Raw genomic sequence first — 18,373 nt, forward strand, 5'->3', positions numbered from 1 at the left:
TGATGTGAAAGAACCCTTGCTATTCCAGGGCTGGCTTTCTCTAGAGCTGTGCCATCCCCTGTACCCGCGCTGAGGCGGATAATCCTCACATGAAGGGACTGGGCTTAAAGCGTCAGGAATCCAACGCGGAGCCCGAGAAGAAATAGAAGACCAGTACTTACTGCCGTCCCAAGAGCCACGCTCCCCGCACGCGACTCCCCTGCTCGCTGGGGACGCCTGGCCGCGAAGCCTGCTGCCACCCTGCCTCTTTCGCCATCCACAAACAGGATTCGAGCTCCAAAGTCACTAAGATGCTTGCAAACATCTTATTCTCCAAACCTGCTGGGTTTGCACCGGGGAAGATGAAAGGTGAAGCTCTCACAGAGAGCTTTTAGAAGTCCTTCCCTGGAAATTGCCTTTTTCCATCAGACCTTGGAGCCCGGGTTAGCGGCCCTGGCATGGCACCGAGCCGAAGAGCCGCCACTGCCGCCGGTGTGCTCTGACTTACTTGGGTGTTTTAGCTAAGGGCTGGCGTTTCAAGGACATGTGAGAATACAGTGAACAACTCCACGAGTCATTCTTAGGTAAAAAGATGTCCTACAAGGCTGTGTGGCCCCGTGACACTCTCCTTTCCACCTCCCCAGGACACAGGGCTGTGGTAAAAAAGGGAGGGCTTCCAGCGAATCTCACTGTTCAAAGGGGATTTTTTTTTTTCCCTGATGTTTATGCAAAAATTAGTCTTTTGTAGCCTGTAGAGCCTCCAGAGGACGGCAAAACTGCACTTCAAACAGTTTGAAGACTTACAGTTTAATCTGAGAAAATACTGCCCGTTTCCAGAACTGTATTCACCGCATCCTCCGAGTACGGGCGCTCAACCCGCATTTCTATTTTTTGAGCCTCTGAGATATAGAAGTTCTGGGATGCACCGGGGTAACCTGCTTCAACGTTTACACTTTCACAGTGCTGAGGTTCAAACCCTCTGCAGCACGCTCCTCACCCCCGGGCCGGGCAGCATCCCTGCCAAAGCACACGGAAGCTGGGACGCCCGGGGAGCGAGCGACCTCCCCCGGAGAGCGCTCCGGCGTGCTCGTGCTCATCCAGTTCCTTTAGCAGTGAGCGCTCTGCTTAGGATGAAAAGTACAGAAGGAAACACGATGCGAATGACCTCGGTGAGAGTGACGTCCGCACGTAAAGAGACTCTCCAGAAGGCGGCTTTGGCTGAGCGCAAATCTTCGGTCTGCGAGGCCGCATAGCTCAAAAACGCACCAAAGGCTTCTCTGAGCTGCTTCTATCACCGCCCTCATCACCGGAGTACCTGTGGGCCTTCAAGTCTTGTATTAAGCAACATGACAAACATGTCACATCTGGTTCGTTCCCTCTTTCCTTCTCTTCTGAAGAGGAGAATCTAAGTGCAGTAAATTGCTTTCCCGGGGCTTTGGTTTTCCGTGTCTGGGCTGTTGCGTCCGGGAGGGGAAGCAAAGCGAAAGCAGCACTTCAAACGCAGAGAGGAAGAAGGGACAAGCTTTCTGTGACAGCCTCTGGTTTCTGTGCATGGTTATTCTAGAGCCTCGGCTTGGGAGGTCTTTGGCTTTGGAAGTAAGAAGTCCCAGGACCCTCAAGGAACGCAACTGTCAAACCTACTGCTCCCCTAAGGCATTTCCATAGGCACTGCCCCAAGTAGTGGAGCAACCCCGAAGACTTCAAGCCTGACTCGCACCTCTACGGGAAGTCAGCGCAGAGCGAGGATGAGTGTGGTGGACTTGTGTAACTCGTACCAAGCCGCAGCATTCAGCGTTGGCTGCGTTTTCCTGAGGGCTGATGGCTTCATGCCCAGACACTGTACATTTCATTATGATAAAAAGACCTACTCAATTAAAGAGCTCACTCCTGCAGCCCTTATTTTCAAAGCAACACTTGCATAAACGGTCCCGCGGCTGACAACAAGGCGGCTTGCGTAAGGAAGGACAGACCCTTCGAGCAGAAGTGGGATGAACAGACCAAGCTAAACAACACACGTGACCGGGCAGAAGTGTGCTTTTCAGTATGGGCAGTAGTAATTTCCCCTAAATAGAGCTCAACTTTCTCCACTGAAGCAATAAAAATACCTAAAATAGTGACAACTGCAGGTTATTATGGAAATTTTTGTCCAAGCACAGCTCTCCTACTTCCTTCTCTGAAGCAGATTTGAAGCGTTTTGAAAAGTAAGCCAGGCTGCAGCACTTTCCCTGATTGGGAATATTGTTTTTAAACTGCTTACTGCAGATTCCTGCTCTTCCAGTACAGCGCGGGGTGCAAGGCATCAGCAGTTTCTGCGCCTCCGCCGGAGGACAACCACGGAGGGAAGGCAGCCTGCCTTCGGCTCTGCTCTCCTCCTGCCTGCATCAGCTGGTCTTCAACTTGTGCGCTCGCATGTAACGCAGCCGGCTGGCTTTGGCTTTCCTTCCATGACCTTGGGAAGGTCCTGGTGAAACGCCGCTGGGGGACAGTCACTCAGAGAGAATGGGATATGGGAACAGAGAGGGGGAAATCCCAACAGCAGCCCCTCCTGCACTGCTCCCCACCACCGGAGAAGGCTTCATTTCGCCTCGGCAATTCTCCACTGTGAGGATGCACCCCGAGAATTTCATTTAAGTGTGAAATTTCTGCAGAGAACCAGAGGAAAACTGCCTCGAACCCATACAGATAGTGTTTCAAGTTAACGAATCCCACAAATTGGAAAGGAAATAAGCTATTCATCATTTTCTCCTTCCGAATTAAAAAAGATCAATCACTACTAGCAGGCTTATAACAACATCTGGATAAGACGAAAAAGCCAAGTATGGGGCCAAGGCTGGGGATTTGGGGACCAGATCAAAGAAGACAGAACAAGACTCTGCCCTTGAACCGGACCAGGGCAGGGTGGCCTCAGATAAAGCTTTAACTGTGTGACTTGAAGCCTTCCCCAGCTCGTCTCTCCCACCTCTGGCTGTGGCTGCTGGAGCATGTCCCCGCCAGCTGTTGCCCTTTCCCGTAGGACCGCCGGAACCCTGACAGTGAGGACGAGATTATGTACCTACACCTGATGGCACCAGTTCAGGTGGACACTCAGACAAGTATTTATCTAAGTACATGCTTAACTCCATCCCTATTTAGCAAAGTACTTACGTATAGGCACAAATTTATGTCTCTATGGCTACAAGAGACGTAAGCCTGTCATTAACACTTTTTTTTTTCCTCAGTCAGGGCTTATGTGCCATTCTTAGTCGCAAGACGATGCTCTGCGTACGTGGAAGGCCACGTTTCTCCTCTACTTCTCAGCGTCCCCCCTGGTGTCACCGTGCAGGAGCTATCCGCAGCGACTCGGCAACACAGCGATGGAGCGGAGGAGAGCACGGTGGAGAGAGCAAAAGGCAAAGCAAGACTTACGTTGGCTTTGAGGCTTCAGCCTGGTCAGTCTGCAGTTTCTCCCCACCTTCGACTTCCATGGTGCAGTATACAATACGGTTGGGGGCCAGTGACTTCAGACCCTGCACCTCCATGATGACAACCTGTGGGGCAAAGAAAGGGGAGTGTAAAAGAAGCTGCCTCCTTCAGACCTCGCTCTGGCTGCTGAACCTGCGGGGTCAGCCAGTGCCGGGGTCCTCCGCGTGCTGCTGACCTTCACGGTGGCAGGCGGGTAGGGATGGTGGCACATGCCCATGCTGAGCAGGGACCGCGGCAGCCAGCGAGGTCTGTATGGAGACCGGGAGGTCTCCCTCTGGCTCTGCATGGGCTTGCTGAAACCTTTGGGTGCCAGGGCTGTACCAAGCTTCAGGAGATGGGCCTCACAGTCATGTTCCTGCCCCACCTAAAAGCGCCTTCATATATGAAATGCAGAAAAAAGCGCACACAGCTGCTCAGTTTGTGCCAAAAGCCTGTTTTCAAGATTAATCATAGAATGGTTTGGGTTTGACCTTTGGAGATCATCTAGTCCAACCTCCCTGCCGTGGGCAGGGACATCTCTCACTAGATCAGGTTGCTCAGAGCCCCATCCAACCTGACCTTAAGCACTTCCAGGGATGGAGGAACCACAACTTCTCTGGGCAACCCGATCCAGTGTCTCACCACCCTCATCATAAAGAATTTCTTCTTTATATTCAATCTAAATCTCTCCTTCAGTTTAAAAACATCGTCCCTTGTGCTGTCACTACAGGCCCTGGTAAAAAGCCTTTCTCCATCTTTCTTACTAAGAAATCACCATCTAAGTTTCTTGCAAGTAATTACCTTTTTTTTTTTTTTTTAAAGGTGATTAATCCTGTTAATCACATACTTTAAATACTTCTAGAAGAAACACTGTGGGAGTTTCTGTCCGTGTTTTATTACAGCTACCTATGACATATATACACAGGGGTTTAAAATTCCTCTCCTCAGGTCTTCCGACCCGCCCTCACTGAGGATCCCTTCCCTGGCACACGGAGCTCCACCGTACCCTCTGATGAGCGCACATTTTCGGTAAAAGCTCTCTTGCGGCAAGAGTTTCGTGCACGGACCTGCCAGCTCCCGAAGTCAGAGCTTCACCGCGCTTCTGCTTCCCACCAGACAGGGTTCGGCTGGAGCAGAGCCTCTGAGCCGTGCCGTTGCGAGGGCGAGCCCCTTTCTGCATGGCTATACACGCTGCCCAGGCTCTTCCAACAGAGAGCTCTGCTGCTTTGTTCCCTGCTCCTCTGTACGGGGACGCTTAGAAGCCAGGCTTTATTTGATGCTGCTGTTGAAGGCACCGTGCCCGGGTTCGCAGCCCTATTTTTAAACAAGACTGAACTGAATGTTAGCAAGATGGTTTCAGACCTCTAATGAGTTAAGCTCTGACACGGGACAAGCAGTGCCGTTACGTTTTGCATCGGCGTGATGTATATAACAAGAGGCCCCTTAGGAAGAGGAATAAACAGGAAACTACACAAAAATAGAATTTTCTGATTTTTCGGCATCCTACATTTTTGACCCCGTCCTGTTACGCTTTGACAATGTAACATAAACCCACTCCTTGGCAGACAACAACAATTCGGTATGGGCGTGCTGCTGACTCCTCGGAGTAAACGTCTTGCCTAGATATGGCCCTGCTCTGGCAGGGGGGTTGGACTAGATGATCTCCAGAGGTCCCTTCCAACCCTATGATTCTATGATACGTTTGCACAGAACAATTAAGTCGGCTGCAAAGAGCTACTGCAGCAACACTGCTCCCAGGACGGAGGCAGCCGGTGTGGGAGGTAACGGCGGGCCCCTGCAGCACCCTGCCTTCCCCTGGGCTGTACAAACAAACTGCTGGACACAGCACCGACCGGAAAGTCACAGATTAAAAAGATACAGAGCAGGAAGAAGTGCCGGACGCTTCATCTCACAGTTTGTTCCAACAAGACGGTGAGACACCAGAAAGGACATAGTGTTTGACCACAGGCAAAGCTTCTGGTAACTCAGAGAGGAGCCACTCCTCGTGGAGATCAGAAAGTGATTTTTACTGAACGGTCTCCACCTAACTTAAGTTTGAACCGAGCAGAAGTCGGCTGCTGTGATTTTTCTTCCCGCAAACTCTGCACACTGTCGTGTGCCTGAAGCTTACCTCCAGGGAGAATGACAACACGACGTCTGACTTGGAAAGCTGGTTCTCGTTTTCTTCTCCCATGTCAATTATTGAGGTGTTGTGACTGCGTTTCAGCTTCTGCAGCTTGAACTCGGAGCCTCCTTTAGACACAGGCATGCTCTCTAAGTTTGCCATCAGGAGATTGACAGACGACTTCAGCTCCTCAATGTACATGTTTTCCATTTCTTTGGACACGAACTTCGGAAACTTGCGCTCCTTGGATTTGGAAACAAAAAACCAACAGAATGAATCGCGGTGACAATCAGCAACCACTTGGTGCACTGGGAGAATCCCCCAGGAGCATCTGCAGAGAGGTTTGTGAGCAGGGAACTCCCACAAACCAGATGACAAATTACAGTTTCCCCCTGTGTAATGGGGAAACGTTACTGTTAGCTTCCCATAGAATTACTACTTGGTACTCAGCCAACTTTACTGTTTCTCGCACGCACTTGCATTTCATTCATTTTTCTATCTGCAAACGGCCGCCTTCATATATATGTATTCACAATTACAGACACTCCAGGCCAGATCTCAGCTGAACTTTGTGACTGACAGCAATTTACTAATGATCCAAAGGATGCTGACAGTTAGGGACTTGTTTTCCAGTCTCCCAAACGTGCCAGCTCTTTTTAAAACACTCTGAGCAGTCGCTCCATTAGTTTTCTAGGTGTGAAAGAAGCCCGAGGAGGGAAAATCAGCAACGCGTGGGCAGGAATTTGTGCTCCCAACTGGAAGAAGCAGCAAAACACCCTTTCCCCTACTTGCCAGGGCCCGTGTCTCCCTCCAACAAGACAACCTTTCACCGTGAGACCCTCCAGTGCTCCTTCTTGTAAACAGGATGTTTAAACATCAAAACCAAAGGTGACAGTGAGACCAAAAGGAGATGCTCCCCCGCGTGTGTTCTCAGCTGTGACCTACCGCCCGTGCTCCAGCGGTGCGAGGGGGAGCCCCGGGTGCTCCGACAACTCTGCCCATGCCGTGAACCTGCTCGGGGTTTGAACGTCTCTCAGTGGGTTACAGGAGGCCGCGCACGACAGCAAGGCAGCAGCCGCAGCCCGCCAACTCGAGGCTGACGCGCAAAGTATCTCAGTGGCAATTTCATAATATTGTAAAAAAAGCAGTTCGTAAAATGTATGCTCGGAAAGAAAACACGGCCATGTTTCTTCTCACAAGACTGTCACCAGGCTGCTGAGAAAGTACTCCACCGCACTACTTTTTGCGTCAGTGCTCGATAGCTTGCCCGTTAGAGGCTCACAGCAACACTCGTACCGAGCAGTTAAAGTATAGTCTTCTGTTTCCAGTCTCAGTCGTGGGAAGCAATTCCCTTGTGTAAATCAGACCTGGTGTAAGATAAACTACCTCATCAGTCTGGTTTATTGTCTATGCGTTATGTAAGTTGCAAGCCACCCCTAGCAAAAAAAATAAAATAAAATCCAACTATTTCGTAGATTTTGAGAACTACTGCTGAAGCAATGATGTTCAAACATTATTGCTTTTTCACCCGGCTGCTATCTGTCTCTCCAGAGACCGCAATTTTGGCACTGCTCCCACAAACCTCTTCAGAAATGCAGCAAGGACTGAGACACTGCACTGTGTGCCACCAGCAACTTCTCGTCCTGGGGCTAAAACCAGGGAGTTTGAAGCGATGCGTAACAATTTAACTGGGAGTGGGTCTGATGACGGGAATGCAGAGCTGCAGGTGCGGTCCCCAGTCACCCATCGGACTGGAGATGGAGCTGGGGGCAGTCTGGAGGAAGACACAAGCAAGGGATGCAGCCAACAGCAAGAAAGGATGCTGGTCACCTTCCCATGTACTTGGAGCAGGGAGAGGACCAGAAACGGGGACAAGTGTGCAGAGAAGCAGAGTTAAGAGCCTGCAAGGAACGACCAGCCCAGCAGGCTGAAGCAGAGCGGGCCCAGCCCCAGACGGACGTATTGCTGTGGTGTCACCACCAGGTCTCAGTTAGCAGTCCCTCCGCGTGCTCCTCCTTGCCCTTGAGGCCGGGCGACCGGGTGGGGGAACGGCAGCCCAGCCCAGCAGAGCACTGGCTACTGCAGAGCAAGAGGTACCTCTGCCTCGGCACCGCCGCGCTCTCAGCTGCAACGCCGCTCTCATTTAGCTGCTGGAAAAGTGCAACACGCGGAGTGAAGAGCCTGTCCAGACTCAGCTTTAAAACATCTGCTTGACTCTGAGCGCCACCCTCAAGCTGGCCGGCTCCGAGGGCGGGCTGAGGGCTTCGATGGAGTCGGGCTCAGCGGGGGGCTCCCGCGCACACGAGGGGGTAAAAAGACCCAGAGCTGCGCCCTGGTTTCCCCACGCGGGAAGCGGTCCCTGAGGAAAGCTGGCCTGCGCGGCGACGTGTTCGCTGTCACACGACGGGTGGGACGAGGGCTGGCGGAGCTACCAACACCGCCATCCCAGGTCCCGTTAGACTCCACAGCCTTCACTGCCTCTGAAGTACAAACGTCCCAGCACGAATCCCTTAATTTATTAACGAGGTGTTAATTTGCCTTTAGCGCGGAATCTCCAAGACGGCCACCTCAGGGCCGGTTTCCCCCGAGGACAATAAATCTCCCCGGGCAGCAAATCTGCTACAAAAGCTGCAAACTGGAGATAAAATTGGAAACGCTAGCCTTTCATTGAGCTGGATTGTGAACCCGCCCTATGCTAGAGGGAGATTAGCCTTGGCCGGAAAGGAGGAGAGAGAGAAGGATTCAAGAAGGTCATTTGGATGCCTCCAGAAGATGGCATTCGTGAGTCCGAAAGAATAACGGTTTCTGGTAGGCAGGTGCTGGTGGGACGTGACATTCTGGAGAGAGGGCCTGCAGCAGTAAGGTGCAGGAGACCAAATATCAATACCTGCCAAGGGGATCACAGGAAAGGCACTTTTCCTCTAAACCACCCTGCAAGCTGCACAGCTGTATTTTGAAAGTTGAATTCTGCACGGGGAAACGTCAGGCTGCGTCGAGGACTTTCCCCTGCCCGCCTCTCGCAGGGCCAGCGGTGGCGCGGTTCCTTTTCAGCATCCTTGGGGGAGGAATGGAAACGGCAGATTCTCGTTTGTTAAAAAATAATTCATGAAGCTGCAGCCTCTGCCGGCTGCTACTGAGCCATGCATGTTGTTGTCCCACATGTCATGGAGAGAAAAATGAAACAACGGAACCAGGCAATCCCATTCCGGCACCCAGTGCCCGGCTACCCGGCTCAGACCCGGAGCAGCAGCAGCACTCCGCGCTGGGGCTTACGGTTTGCCACGGATAAAAAAATACTGTAGGTTTTCTTGACAATAAAATGGCAAAGGGCCAACGGCTGAACAAAGGAGCTGCAGTGGGTTTGCTGCTTTGCTGCGCCATCGTTTGGCCGCGTGGTCCTTGGCCACCTTACTATTTCTGTCAGTGAAGCGGGGAAAAACACAGCCCGCCTCCCCAAAGACGCAACGTCTGTGGCGGTTTAACAGAAGCGTTAGCGAGGAGTACCTGCGCAGGCGCTACCGGCGTCCTTGCTGACGCCTGACCGTAAATGAACGCCCTCCGCTTTTCTCACCCAGGGACCTCAGCGTGGTCGCAAACAGCTCTGGTATTACCTTTCTGATTAAACCCCCACCCTTTGGCGCGGCTCCGTGCCAGGAGGACTGCTGCTGAAAGGCAGGTCCCTAACCCGAGCCAAGTCCCTCTGATTAGACCTTTCTCTTTTCCTTCTAGTAATGGTTTCTCGATTATCAAGAACAGTCAGACAGATCATTCCCAATGACTTCAGCCCCATTAGGGCTTTATCGGAGACTCGGAGCACCTGATTAGAGGCAAGGATAAAATCTCGGCCATACTGATGTCAACAGGATTCAGGGTTTCTCCCCATCTATGGTCCATCGGAGGCCACGTGCACTCGCGCTGTGTGAGGGTGTCATTTGCTCCTGGGGAGATGTCCCTTACAGGAGGGTCCCTGGGGAGTTTAGCCGAGCGCTTCGTTATGGAAACTGTTCTGGGGTCCTGTGTCTGCTGCTCCAGAGAGCAGTGATGTCCCCATGGTGCAATGACAGCCTGGCTGCAGTTGTGCAAAGGGTGAACGTGCTCGGGACAGCACGTCTGAAGCACTTTACTGGGGCAGCATCTACCTACGGGCAGGGACCTGTAGCTCCCAGCAGCCCAGCAAACGGCACAAACCCCGTCAGGGCAATTCCTGGCTCCTTTTTACATGCCATCACCCACTTCGTTGCCCAGCACGGCAGTTTGCTCAGATGTGCACTTGCAGATCTAACCGGAGCACTTCAGGACAATTTCTTCCCAACTGCTGAGGATTCATAAGGGATTTTGCCGGCACCTAAACTGAACCGGTTCATCAAGACATTCCACGAAAAGGCATGTCACAACAGCTTCATCTGTACTTGTTGTGTTTATAGTTAAAAATCTGCTCATTTTTTTATTGGGAGAAGAAACCTGTGAGGAAAGGCCAGGACCTGGGGGCTACCTCAAACTGTTTACGTACTTCTATGTGAAGAGCTTGTTACTACAGAAGACTTTGTTTCTTTACCTTGGCAATCTGCTCTGCCATTTGAAGACGTCCATCTAACTCGCGTCTGATCTGTGCTGCTTGCTCGTCTGGGTTGTCCAGCTGTGGAAAAACAAAAAGCACGTCAAGGCGAAAAATTAACCAATGCAGCACCTCTACAAGCAGCTCGGTTCTTCGGGCTGACCACCTGTGATACATTATCAATTAAGTAGAGCACAGAGGGAGCGGGGACGGGCCCCGCTCTGGGACAGAGCCCCCCACAACGTTCACCGTCCCAAGACGGACACGACCAGGGGACGGCGCAGACCCTGTTTCGATGCCTGCCCAGCTGCCTCCTGGGGCTCAGCATCCTCACCCCAAGGTCTTACACCCACTTTGCCCTGTGAGCCGGTCTGGCAGCCAGCCTTGACGGTGACGATCTGAACCCCAGAAGAGCGGGGCGCCCTCCAGAAGGCTCTCACTGCGCTGGTGCTCGGGAAGCCATAGCCCACCCGTGGTGGGGCAGGGGACACGGCAGCTCCACATCACCGAGCCCCTGCTTGCCACCCAGAAGAAGACAGAAGGCGGCTCAGCAGAAATGCACAGCAGTAGCATTTGCTTATTTTCTTTCCCTTTCCTCCCGTATTGCTGCACCCCTGCGCTACCGCTCAGTTTGTGCAATCGGTTTTCCTGCAGCCTTCAGCAGAGATTTCTTTTTCTTTTTTTTTTTTTTTTTTCCCCCTCAACGCACTGCCCACAGCCCTGCGGTTCCGCGTTTGCCGTCCGCCTGGCCCCGAAATGTCTTCTGAGGCTGAAATGTTGTTTCTGCCAGTTAAGCATGCAATTACAGCACACGCGGAAGAGGCACGGCGACCGCTGCGGGCAATTTCCCATTGGTAGGACTCGGGGCAGATCTGTTATTTTTAGTGGGAATACACAGACGTAAATCACAGAACAGCCAAAAAGCACAAAATGAAACTAGCCCCTGAAGAAGTCGATAGCTGCTGTAATGAGGTGGCAATTTCATAGCTGCTTTCCAGACTCGCACCACTCTTTAGACTCGCTCGGGGTCGCTGGGGCCCCGGCACACGGCTAGAGGCGTGGGGCAGCGGGGCGGCCACGGCGCTGCTCCACCCACGAGGCGCGAACCCAAGCTTGGCCTGGGGCAAAACCTCACAGTTTTAGTTCACCTCCTTGTGCAACCGTGACTTCAGCCAGGCCGGTGGCTCCTTCAGCCAAATGCCGCCTTCGTTTGCAAAGTATCGGCCCCTTCTGGCTACCAGAAAAAGCAGTTGCCACACGCCGCCACAGGTCAGCTCTCCCACCGACTGCTGCACATCAATGAGCTTTATTTGCTGGATCGGGGTCGCGCTAACCACCTCCCTGGGTTTTATCCTCCTCTGGAGACAAACTGCTTGACAAAAGAAAGGCTCGGCTGGCGCAGTGCAGTCTGGAAAGTTACAGCTACAGGGACGACAAAAAGTTTCCATTCTCAGCCTGACGAGCGAGGAGCTCGTCCGTCAGCGCTCCCTGGCTGGGCCGAACCACGCTGCTCTCCCCCAGACCCGCCACCTCCCACAGCATCTTCTGGGCCGACCCCCGCGCATCCTGCATCTCCCCCCTCTCGCACACGCTCGGGCAGGCAGGCGTGTATTCGCATATTGCTTCACCACCAGTGTTTTTCCAAAAAGCCGACAGTCATTACGGCTGAGATTGAGGGAAAGTATACTTTTGATTAGTTTTTGAAAGCCTCCGTTACTGATTTAATTCAAGCAGGAAAACTACAACGTGCCCTGACCGCGATCCGACTCCCCTGAAGCTTCGGTGATCTCCGCTGTGTCCACCCGCGTTTCATTCACACCAGCCGGACCACAAAACCTGCTGCCTGCACCTTTGTAGTCCCGATCCCGAACCCAGTACAGAGCCATGGACCACCAGCACCTTTCGGGATCAGCTGCCCCCACTAATTTCCCCGTGAAGAAATGCATCACGCAACGGACCTCCACCGCTGCGCATCTCTCAGAGCTGCTTTCTTAAGGGTAGGAAACGTACAGTCCCAGATTTCCGTTTCTTTGCAACTCTGAAGGAGGGGGCATTATTTGAATTCCATCCGAGCTACAGTAATGGAGGTTAATCACACGCTACCCAAAATAACTCACACGCTAAATTTAGAAATCAAGGATGCTGCTGCGGAGGAGAGCTGCTTTTGCGGTACGATAATGAGCCTGCAAACTGCCTCACGCCTTCGGCGCTATCTTGATTTTGCAGATGTTTTCCAGTAACGCTACAGGTGTCAAAAACCATGTCAAGGAAAGATCTGACTGCAGAAGATTATTTTGCTTAGGAGGCACACGCAGCCTAGGCAGCCTCCCTGGTTGTGGTCGAGTGGGCAAGGCATTGGTTTTGGGGGCTTTTCTTCCCCCAAGATTAATTAGCGATGCCAAGCCAGGTAACCTGGTATTTAAAGGAACGAAAAAAATCTCTCCAGGCTGTACTTTCAAGGACTCTGCAGGATAACTCCACGGCAAAACCTGATCTTTGGGAAAGCAATCACAGTCTGTTGTAGCCAACGTAACATTTTCTTCTTGTTACCGGCAGAACGGTACTGATGAGGCAGCCCCTGCCCGCAGCCCCTGCCTGTCCTCCCGCCACGTTCAAGCAGACCTCTTGGGACCAAGAGCCCAACGGCTCAGCCACTTACTGCTCCGGAGCCTGGGAAGGGCTCCTGCTGCCGGCAAAGCACGCCCACTACGTTTTACACGGTCGTAACGCTATATAGGGCCATTAAGAGAGTAATGCTGGTGCCCATAAAATATGCTTTCCTTGTGAGATAAGGCAAGGGACAAATGTGCGGCATGCTATCTAAGCAAGACTCAACGTTTAAGTAAGGCAACACAGACCCTAATATCATTAAAACTCAATTTCTTAACTAGAGAATCAGCTGTTTATTTTCTGCCGTATGCATGCCCACTTTATATTCAAATACTTGACAGCCAAATATATAAATGATTTACAAAGTCAAAGAGAAATTGAATTAGTTTCGTTCTGCATTATGGCTATGTTATGGGTGTGCTATGAATAAAGCAAAGATATAAATCATAAGGTTGCCCCAGTCAATTAAATGTGAAAAGTATTATAAATTTCACTATATATATGATTTGTCATATGCACTGGGCTTTTCTTCAGCACCGTGCCACAAACATGACGTACATAATTTGCAATTCTCAACTGATCATTACCCAACTGCCTGCTGGTAAATTAGATGTTTTCATACGTCTACCCGCATACGACATTAGTTCTCTCTGCCTGCCCTGCAGAGATTATCTACGTTGGTGTAACGGTTGCTACAGTAAAACCGTAAAAATGAAACAAAATTGTGTAGATCAGATTCTGCGTGGAACCCCAGACCGAGCAGTGTCGCAGCCAGCCGTCGCTGAAGGCACCGCGGGGCATGTGCCTACTTTAACCCTGGTGACCGCTCAACTGCAAGAAGAAGATCTTGCAGAAGACAGTTTTTTAACAGATAAACTGCTAGTAAGGAATAATTTTTAATGGGCACCAGCAAATGAAAGAAAGGTTAAAAACTTTCATCATGCGAGTCTGATAGCTTTAATCGCCAGTAAGAACCAGCCACTGGTCTGCAGAAGAATCCCTTTGCTTCCAGGACCCTGGAACAAATTCACCGCAAGACTTTTCCTTGCGTTATCCCAGAGGGATGGAAGTTAATCTCACTATACCTTCAAAAGGCAGAAGCAGAGACAAACCAGCCAACCTAATTAATTCATAACATCTGCAACAGGACACGTAGGCACCTACCGAATCCACGCCTAAACTGCTCGGCTGGTGTGCCGCAGACCTCCCGCCCATCGCCCAACCTCAGCCTTGTAGTTTTTAAACCTCCACTCAGCCCGGGAAACGTCGGAGGCAGTTCAAGGACATGAATAGTGTTCAGGAAGACTTTAATCCCGTGTTTCTGGAGTTAAAATGTTATATATTTAAAGCTCCAGCTTCAGTCCATCACAGCTTAAGGCCATACCACTTACAATCGCAGCCCTAGCTCCAAATGCGATGCTGGGGCGGCGCAGGCTGTCCTCCTCTTCCCTTCTTCCTTACGCCCAAACCAGTTTTGTTTGGATTATCACCCCAAACCGTACATGCCTGGGGACCGAGCAGGATACGGCCCTCGTGCCGTCAGCCACAGCGAGAGGGCTGCGGCGGGGGCTAACGTGCCCAGCCTGGGGACGGTGCCGGTGGCACAAGCGGCAGGCGGTACGCGGCACTCAGCGGGTGGGAAAGGGAAGGTTGGCAATGCCACCAAAGACGCACTGATGGGGCACGCTCCCAACGGACGCAGGCGAGTTAAACATGACGTGGGATCTGTAGCCACGCTGTGAGCTCAGCACTGTTGGAAATAAGGTTGCTGCAAGCTAGCAGGGTGTACAACGCAATAAGGTTGCTGCAAGCTAGCGGGGTTTATAGGGACAGGATGCAACACACAGATACAACCTTCAGTGATGAGCCTGGCATTTACGCCACGCGCCCGCACCGTGGACGTGACAGGTATTGTTGGTTTAATTGCCATCAGCCCCAGCCAGAAGCCACTGGGACCATTTAACAGTTTAACCCCTCCCTGCCCATCACTGCTGATGCCGATCCCTGCTTCCCAGCGAGAGCCGCAACATCCCCCTCCTGAAGCATAGCCGGGGCCTGTCTGAAAGCATCTCCCCTGCCTTTGAGAAAGGTTAGGAGGCGGTGGTGAACCCAACCGTCCTCCCTGTGCCGCGCGCTCCGGCAGAGGACAAGCCATTTGCAAGGGCGCTCTGGAAAACCACATTTTAAATGCTCTGGCAATGCGAACGCTGAGCTGCGGCAACCACTGGGAATGAAAACAAACCTGGCTCTTCACCTGCTGGAAATGAAAGCGTTTGGTCCAGGTCTGCGTGAAACCCGCAGCCACCACCTGTGCCGGTTTCCCCCGCGGCAGCATCGGCGCCCGGGGACGGGCGATCCCTCCTGCGGAGCGGAAGGCAGGCACAGACAGGCTGCCACCGAGTGCCCTGGCTGGGGACACTCTCGCGGACTCCAACAATAATGGTCTCCATCCCCATGTCCAGCACAGCACCGCGCAGCTGGGGAGTCCGAAAATCCCACTTTGTGAATGATTTTCCCTGGGTGGAGGACAAGGACAAAAGCTGTGACCCACTCACCTCCTTCCTAAGCCTGGCTTAAGTCCTCCCAAAATAACGAACGCAGCCAAACACCCGTGTCACGTACGGCTATAGGTACCAAAAGCCTCAAAGAGAAAGTTTGAAGGCGCTCATCCTTTGACATGCCGGGAGCTGTGTAGCTCAGCAAATGGTTGATTAAGTATTTCAAAGCAAACATGCTACGTGTGAAGGCTGAACAAGATCACAATATGGGTGACAATTTTGCGGCTTTGATGTAGGGCTTTAGGAGAGATCTTTGTCTCATAAAAGGTGGTTTTGCTTTGTGATGCACAATGAGTGAAAATACTGAAAAATTCATAAGCCCCCATCAATTAATAATTAATCTATCAGTCCAGGTGTACTCACAACTTGGGGCATCAGTAGCACGGGGTGCTCCAGCTGAGAGAAACACGTGGCCCCCAAAGTGACTCATGGCATGAAAGCCCTCAGTTTCTCATCAGAAAACCACTGTTCTTGGAGATCAAGTGACATGAGACAGGACAGAGCGGCACTGAACCGCACACAGCTTCCTAAGCCACACTCTGTGCCGCTCTCACGGATTGCTCTGCAGCATCCTTTTCCCACCAACAGTAAATATTCTTCTCTACGGGTGGCAAAGGGCAGAGCGCGGGAGGCAGCCCGGCGCCCGAGGACCCGACCTCTGCCCACCTCTCTGAAGCAGAAAGCGGAGGAGGATCTGAACCCTCCCTCCCTCGACCGCAGGTGGGATGCCGACCTCCCTTTTAAATTGGGAATGGGAATGATGCTAAGCTGCCTCGGTAGCGTAAGTCACCAATGCCCTGGGCAACACGCTAATCCTCTGAGCAGCAAATTGCAGCCCATGGACCACCGGCTGCCTTGGGATGTGAAATGGGAGCGAGGAAGAGGAAGCACGGACAGCTTCCCCGTGTCACACACCTCCCCGCGGCAGCAAAACCAGCAGCATCAGCACAGCTCGACCGTGGATTCAGCAATTGTCACTAACGCGGGTTGAGGGAGGATTTTGGAAGATCCAGAGGGAACCGGCAGGACACGTCCTCTCCACCAGCTCTCCGCACTGCAACGCTGTACTCTCCCTGCGCATCCCAGGAGGACCACTCTCCTGGTGCCACTGCATGACAGGGATGCTCAAGGCTACTGGCCAGTCCCTTCCCCTAATCAATCTTTTAGGCTCAGAGTCACGCAGGATATTTCAAGGGGAATTTTACATTGTGCTAAATTGAAGGAATTGCAATCTGCGCCTATTACTTCACCAAAATTTTCTTTGTCCCTCCAGTCAGCCCCAGCTCCTCACACAGCCCTGGGGCTCCAGCACCCCAAAAGGTGACAAACCCCCTCTCCTGGACAAGAACCCCACACCATTTTGCCCCTGTGTAGGCGAAAATCAGCCCCGCTGCAGGAATTCAGTCGCTTCCAACTGCGGCTGCACAGTGTCGGTTGTTTGCTGCGGATGGGCGCCCGCTCCCGTTATCCCAACAAGCTCCCGGGTTATCTAATGAACCACGGCTGCCGGGAGCGAACAGTCGGGGAGTCCTGGGGGGGTGGTTTAAAGGAGAAGGGAGGACTTGGATAATTCAGTAGGGGCTGACACTTCCCTCTCTAAGAGAAATCTTATTTCACGGTTCACAAGCTTTAGGGTTGCACTAGGCTCGCTGGTGAAAATATTCCCCGGGATGTACAGCGGCCCCTCCTCGCCCGAGATCTTATAACACTGCAATAAATCCCTGCGCTTCACCTGCCGCCCGGGCTGCGCCGGCGCTCGCCCATCACATCCGTGGGCACATGGCGGCAGCGCGCCCGCTTCACCAGGAGAGGTCAAGAGACCCACCCTGGAATTAACTCCGGTCTAAACACCGCCTGTTGGATAGCCGGTTATCCCATAAGCTGAGCTGATTTCCAACATATTTCAGGGAAGTGCTGGCGGCACGTGCCGGGGGAGGTCTCTCACGCCCTCCTCGGTGCCGGCGGCAGCACCCACGGGCACTCGCTGCTCATCTGCGGAGCGCTGCCGGATCAACCAGCACCTGCCAGTGGCACGGCAAGGGCAGCCCGGAGCTCGGCACCGATCCTGCCCAGGAAAAGTGGACATCCCGCCGTGCCAGCTCGGTTACCGACCCGCCCACCGCCGTACCCCCCGGCAGCTTTGCAATGCGCCGTGGGGCCGAGGAAAGCTGAGACAAGCAAAGCCTGCACGCAGCTCTCCGGCAGGTTGTGCAGAGATACCTCCAGGTTGACGTGCAATGATAAATCAAAGCAGCTGAAAAAACAGATTCAGCACAACGGGGAGGGGGAGAAAAAGCGCTGCCTGCCTTTGCAAATGCTTAGCTAGCTGTTAAAAAAGAAAAGAGATGGCAGAGCACTTCCACTGGAAAGGCACGTCCTTTCCATCGGTGGCCAGAGAACCTCTGTACCCCACAAATCCCTCTGAAAGATCATCCGTGCGAGGTGTACGACACTGAAAGGGCTTAAAAACTAAGCTGCGCAGAGGCTCTGACCTCTGAGCATCCCTTAATACTCTCGTCTTATGGCATTGCATAAGGATGCTCGCAGGCGCGCGGGCAGCGCCCGCTGAGCTACGGCACCCCAGAGGAACTGGGGCTCAGGCCGGTTGATGCAGCCGGAGGCAGATGGCCACATTCAGCTTGTTTGTGCTCCCTTACAGCTCAGCATACGCTGAATTTGGAATCAGCCAGCAGGAAGCGAATCACCTGAACCTCCAACAAAACTACAATAAACTCTTGCTCAGTTCCAAGTAACTTTTAGAGCTGCCATTAGCGTCAAGTAGCCCATCCCAAACAACACGGAAGAAAGATCCACATATCCCCAAATCCTCCTCTTTTGATTAAAAGCTTAATGTTAAATGTAATTGTCACATAACACCTAATGGGCTTTGGCCGTTGGAACCAAAGCAACTCCAGTGAGGACCTGCTCCAGCAAAGCTGCAGTGCGCGGTCACTCAGCAGGATTAAAGGTAATGGAATGAGACGCGGGAATGTCTCCAACGGTGTCTTCACAACGGGCAGGGCTGGGGCAAGGCTCGTGCACAGGATCTCACCCCTCCTTGACAAGTTTCCCCTCCCTGCTGAAACGTGCTTGGGGCCCAGGGCT

General features: G+C 52.5%; 1 protein-coding gene across 4 annotated transcripts in view; it reads right to left on the reverse strand.

Annotated features, from left to right (window-relative positions):
• Nucleotides 1-18,373, reverse strand: part of CADPS (calcium dependent secretion activator) — a gene marked incomplete at both ends in the record, with an annotated part of 221,813 nt that overhangs the window by 130,118 nt on the left and 73,322 nt on the right. For all 4 annotated transcript variants that reach the window (XM_082487726.1, XM_082487723.1, XM_082487724.1 and 1 more), the window contains 3 exons: nt 3,385-3,506; nt 5,552-5,788; nt 10,101-10,181. In XM_082487726.1, coding sequence (XP_082343852.1) covers nt 3,385-3,506; nt 5,552-5,788; nt 10,101-10,181 — 440 coding nt within the window. The remainder of the gene's footprint in view (nt 1-3,384; nt 3,507-5,551; nt 5,789-10,100; nt 10,182-18,373) is intronic.

Source organism: Vanellus vanellus (assembly GCF_965231255.1).
Source record: "Vanellus vanellus genome assembly, chromosome: 9".
Classification (NCBI taxonomy): domain Eukaryota; kingdom Metazoa; phylum Chordata; class Aves; order Charadriiformes; family Charadriidae; genus Vanellus; species Vanellus vanellus.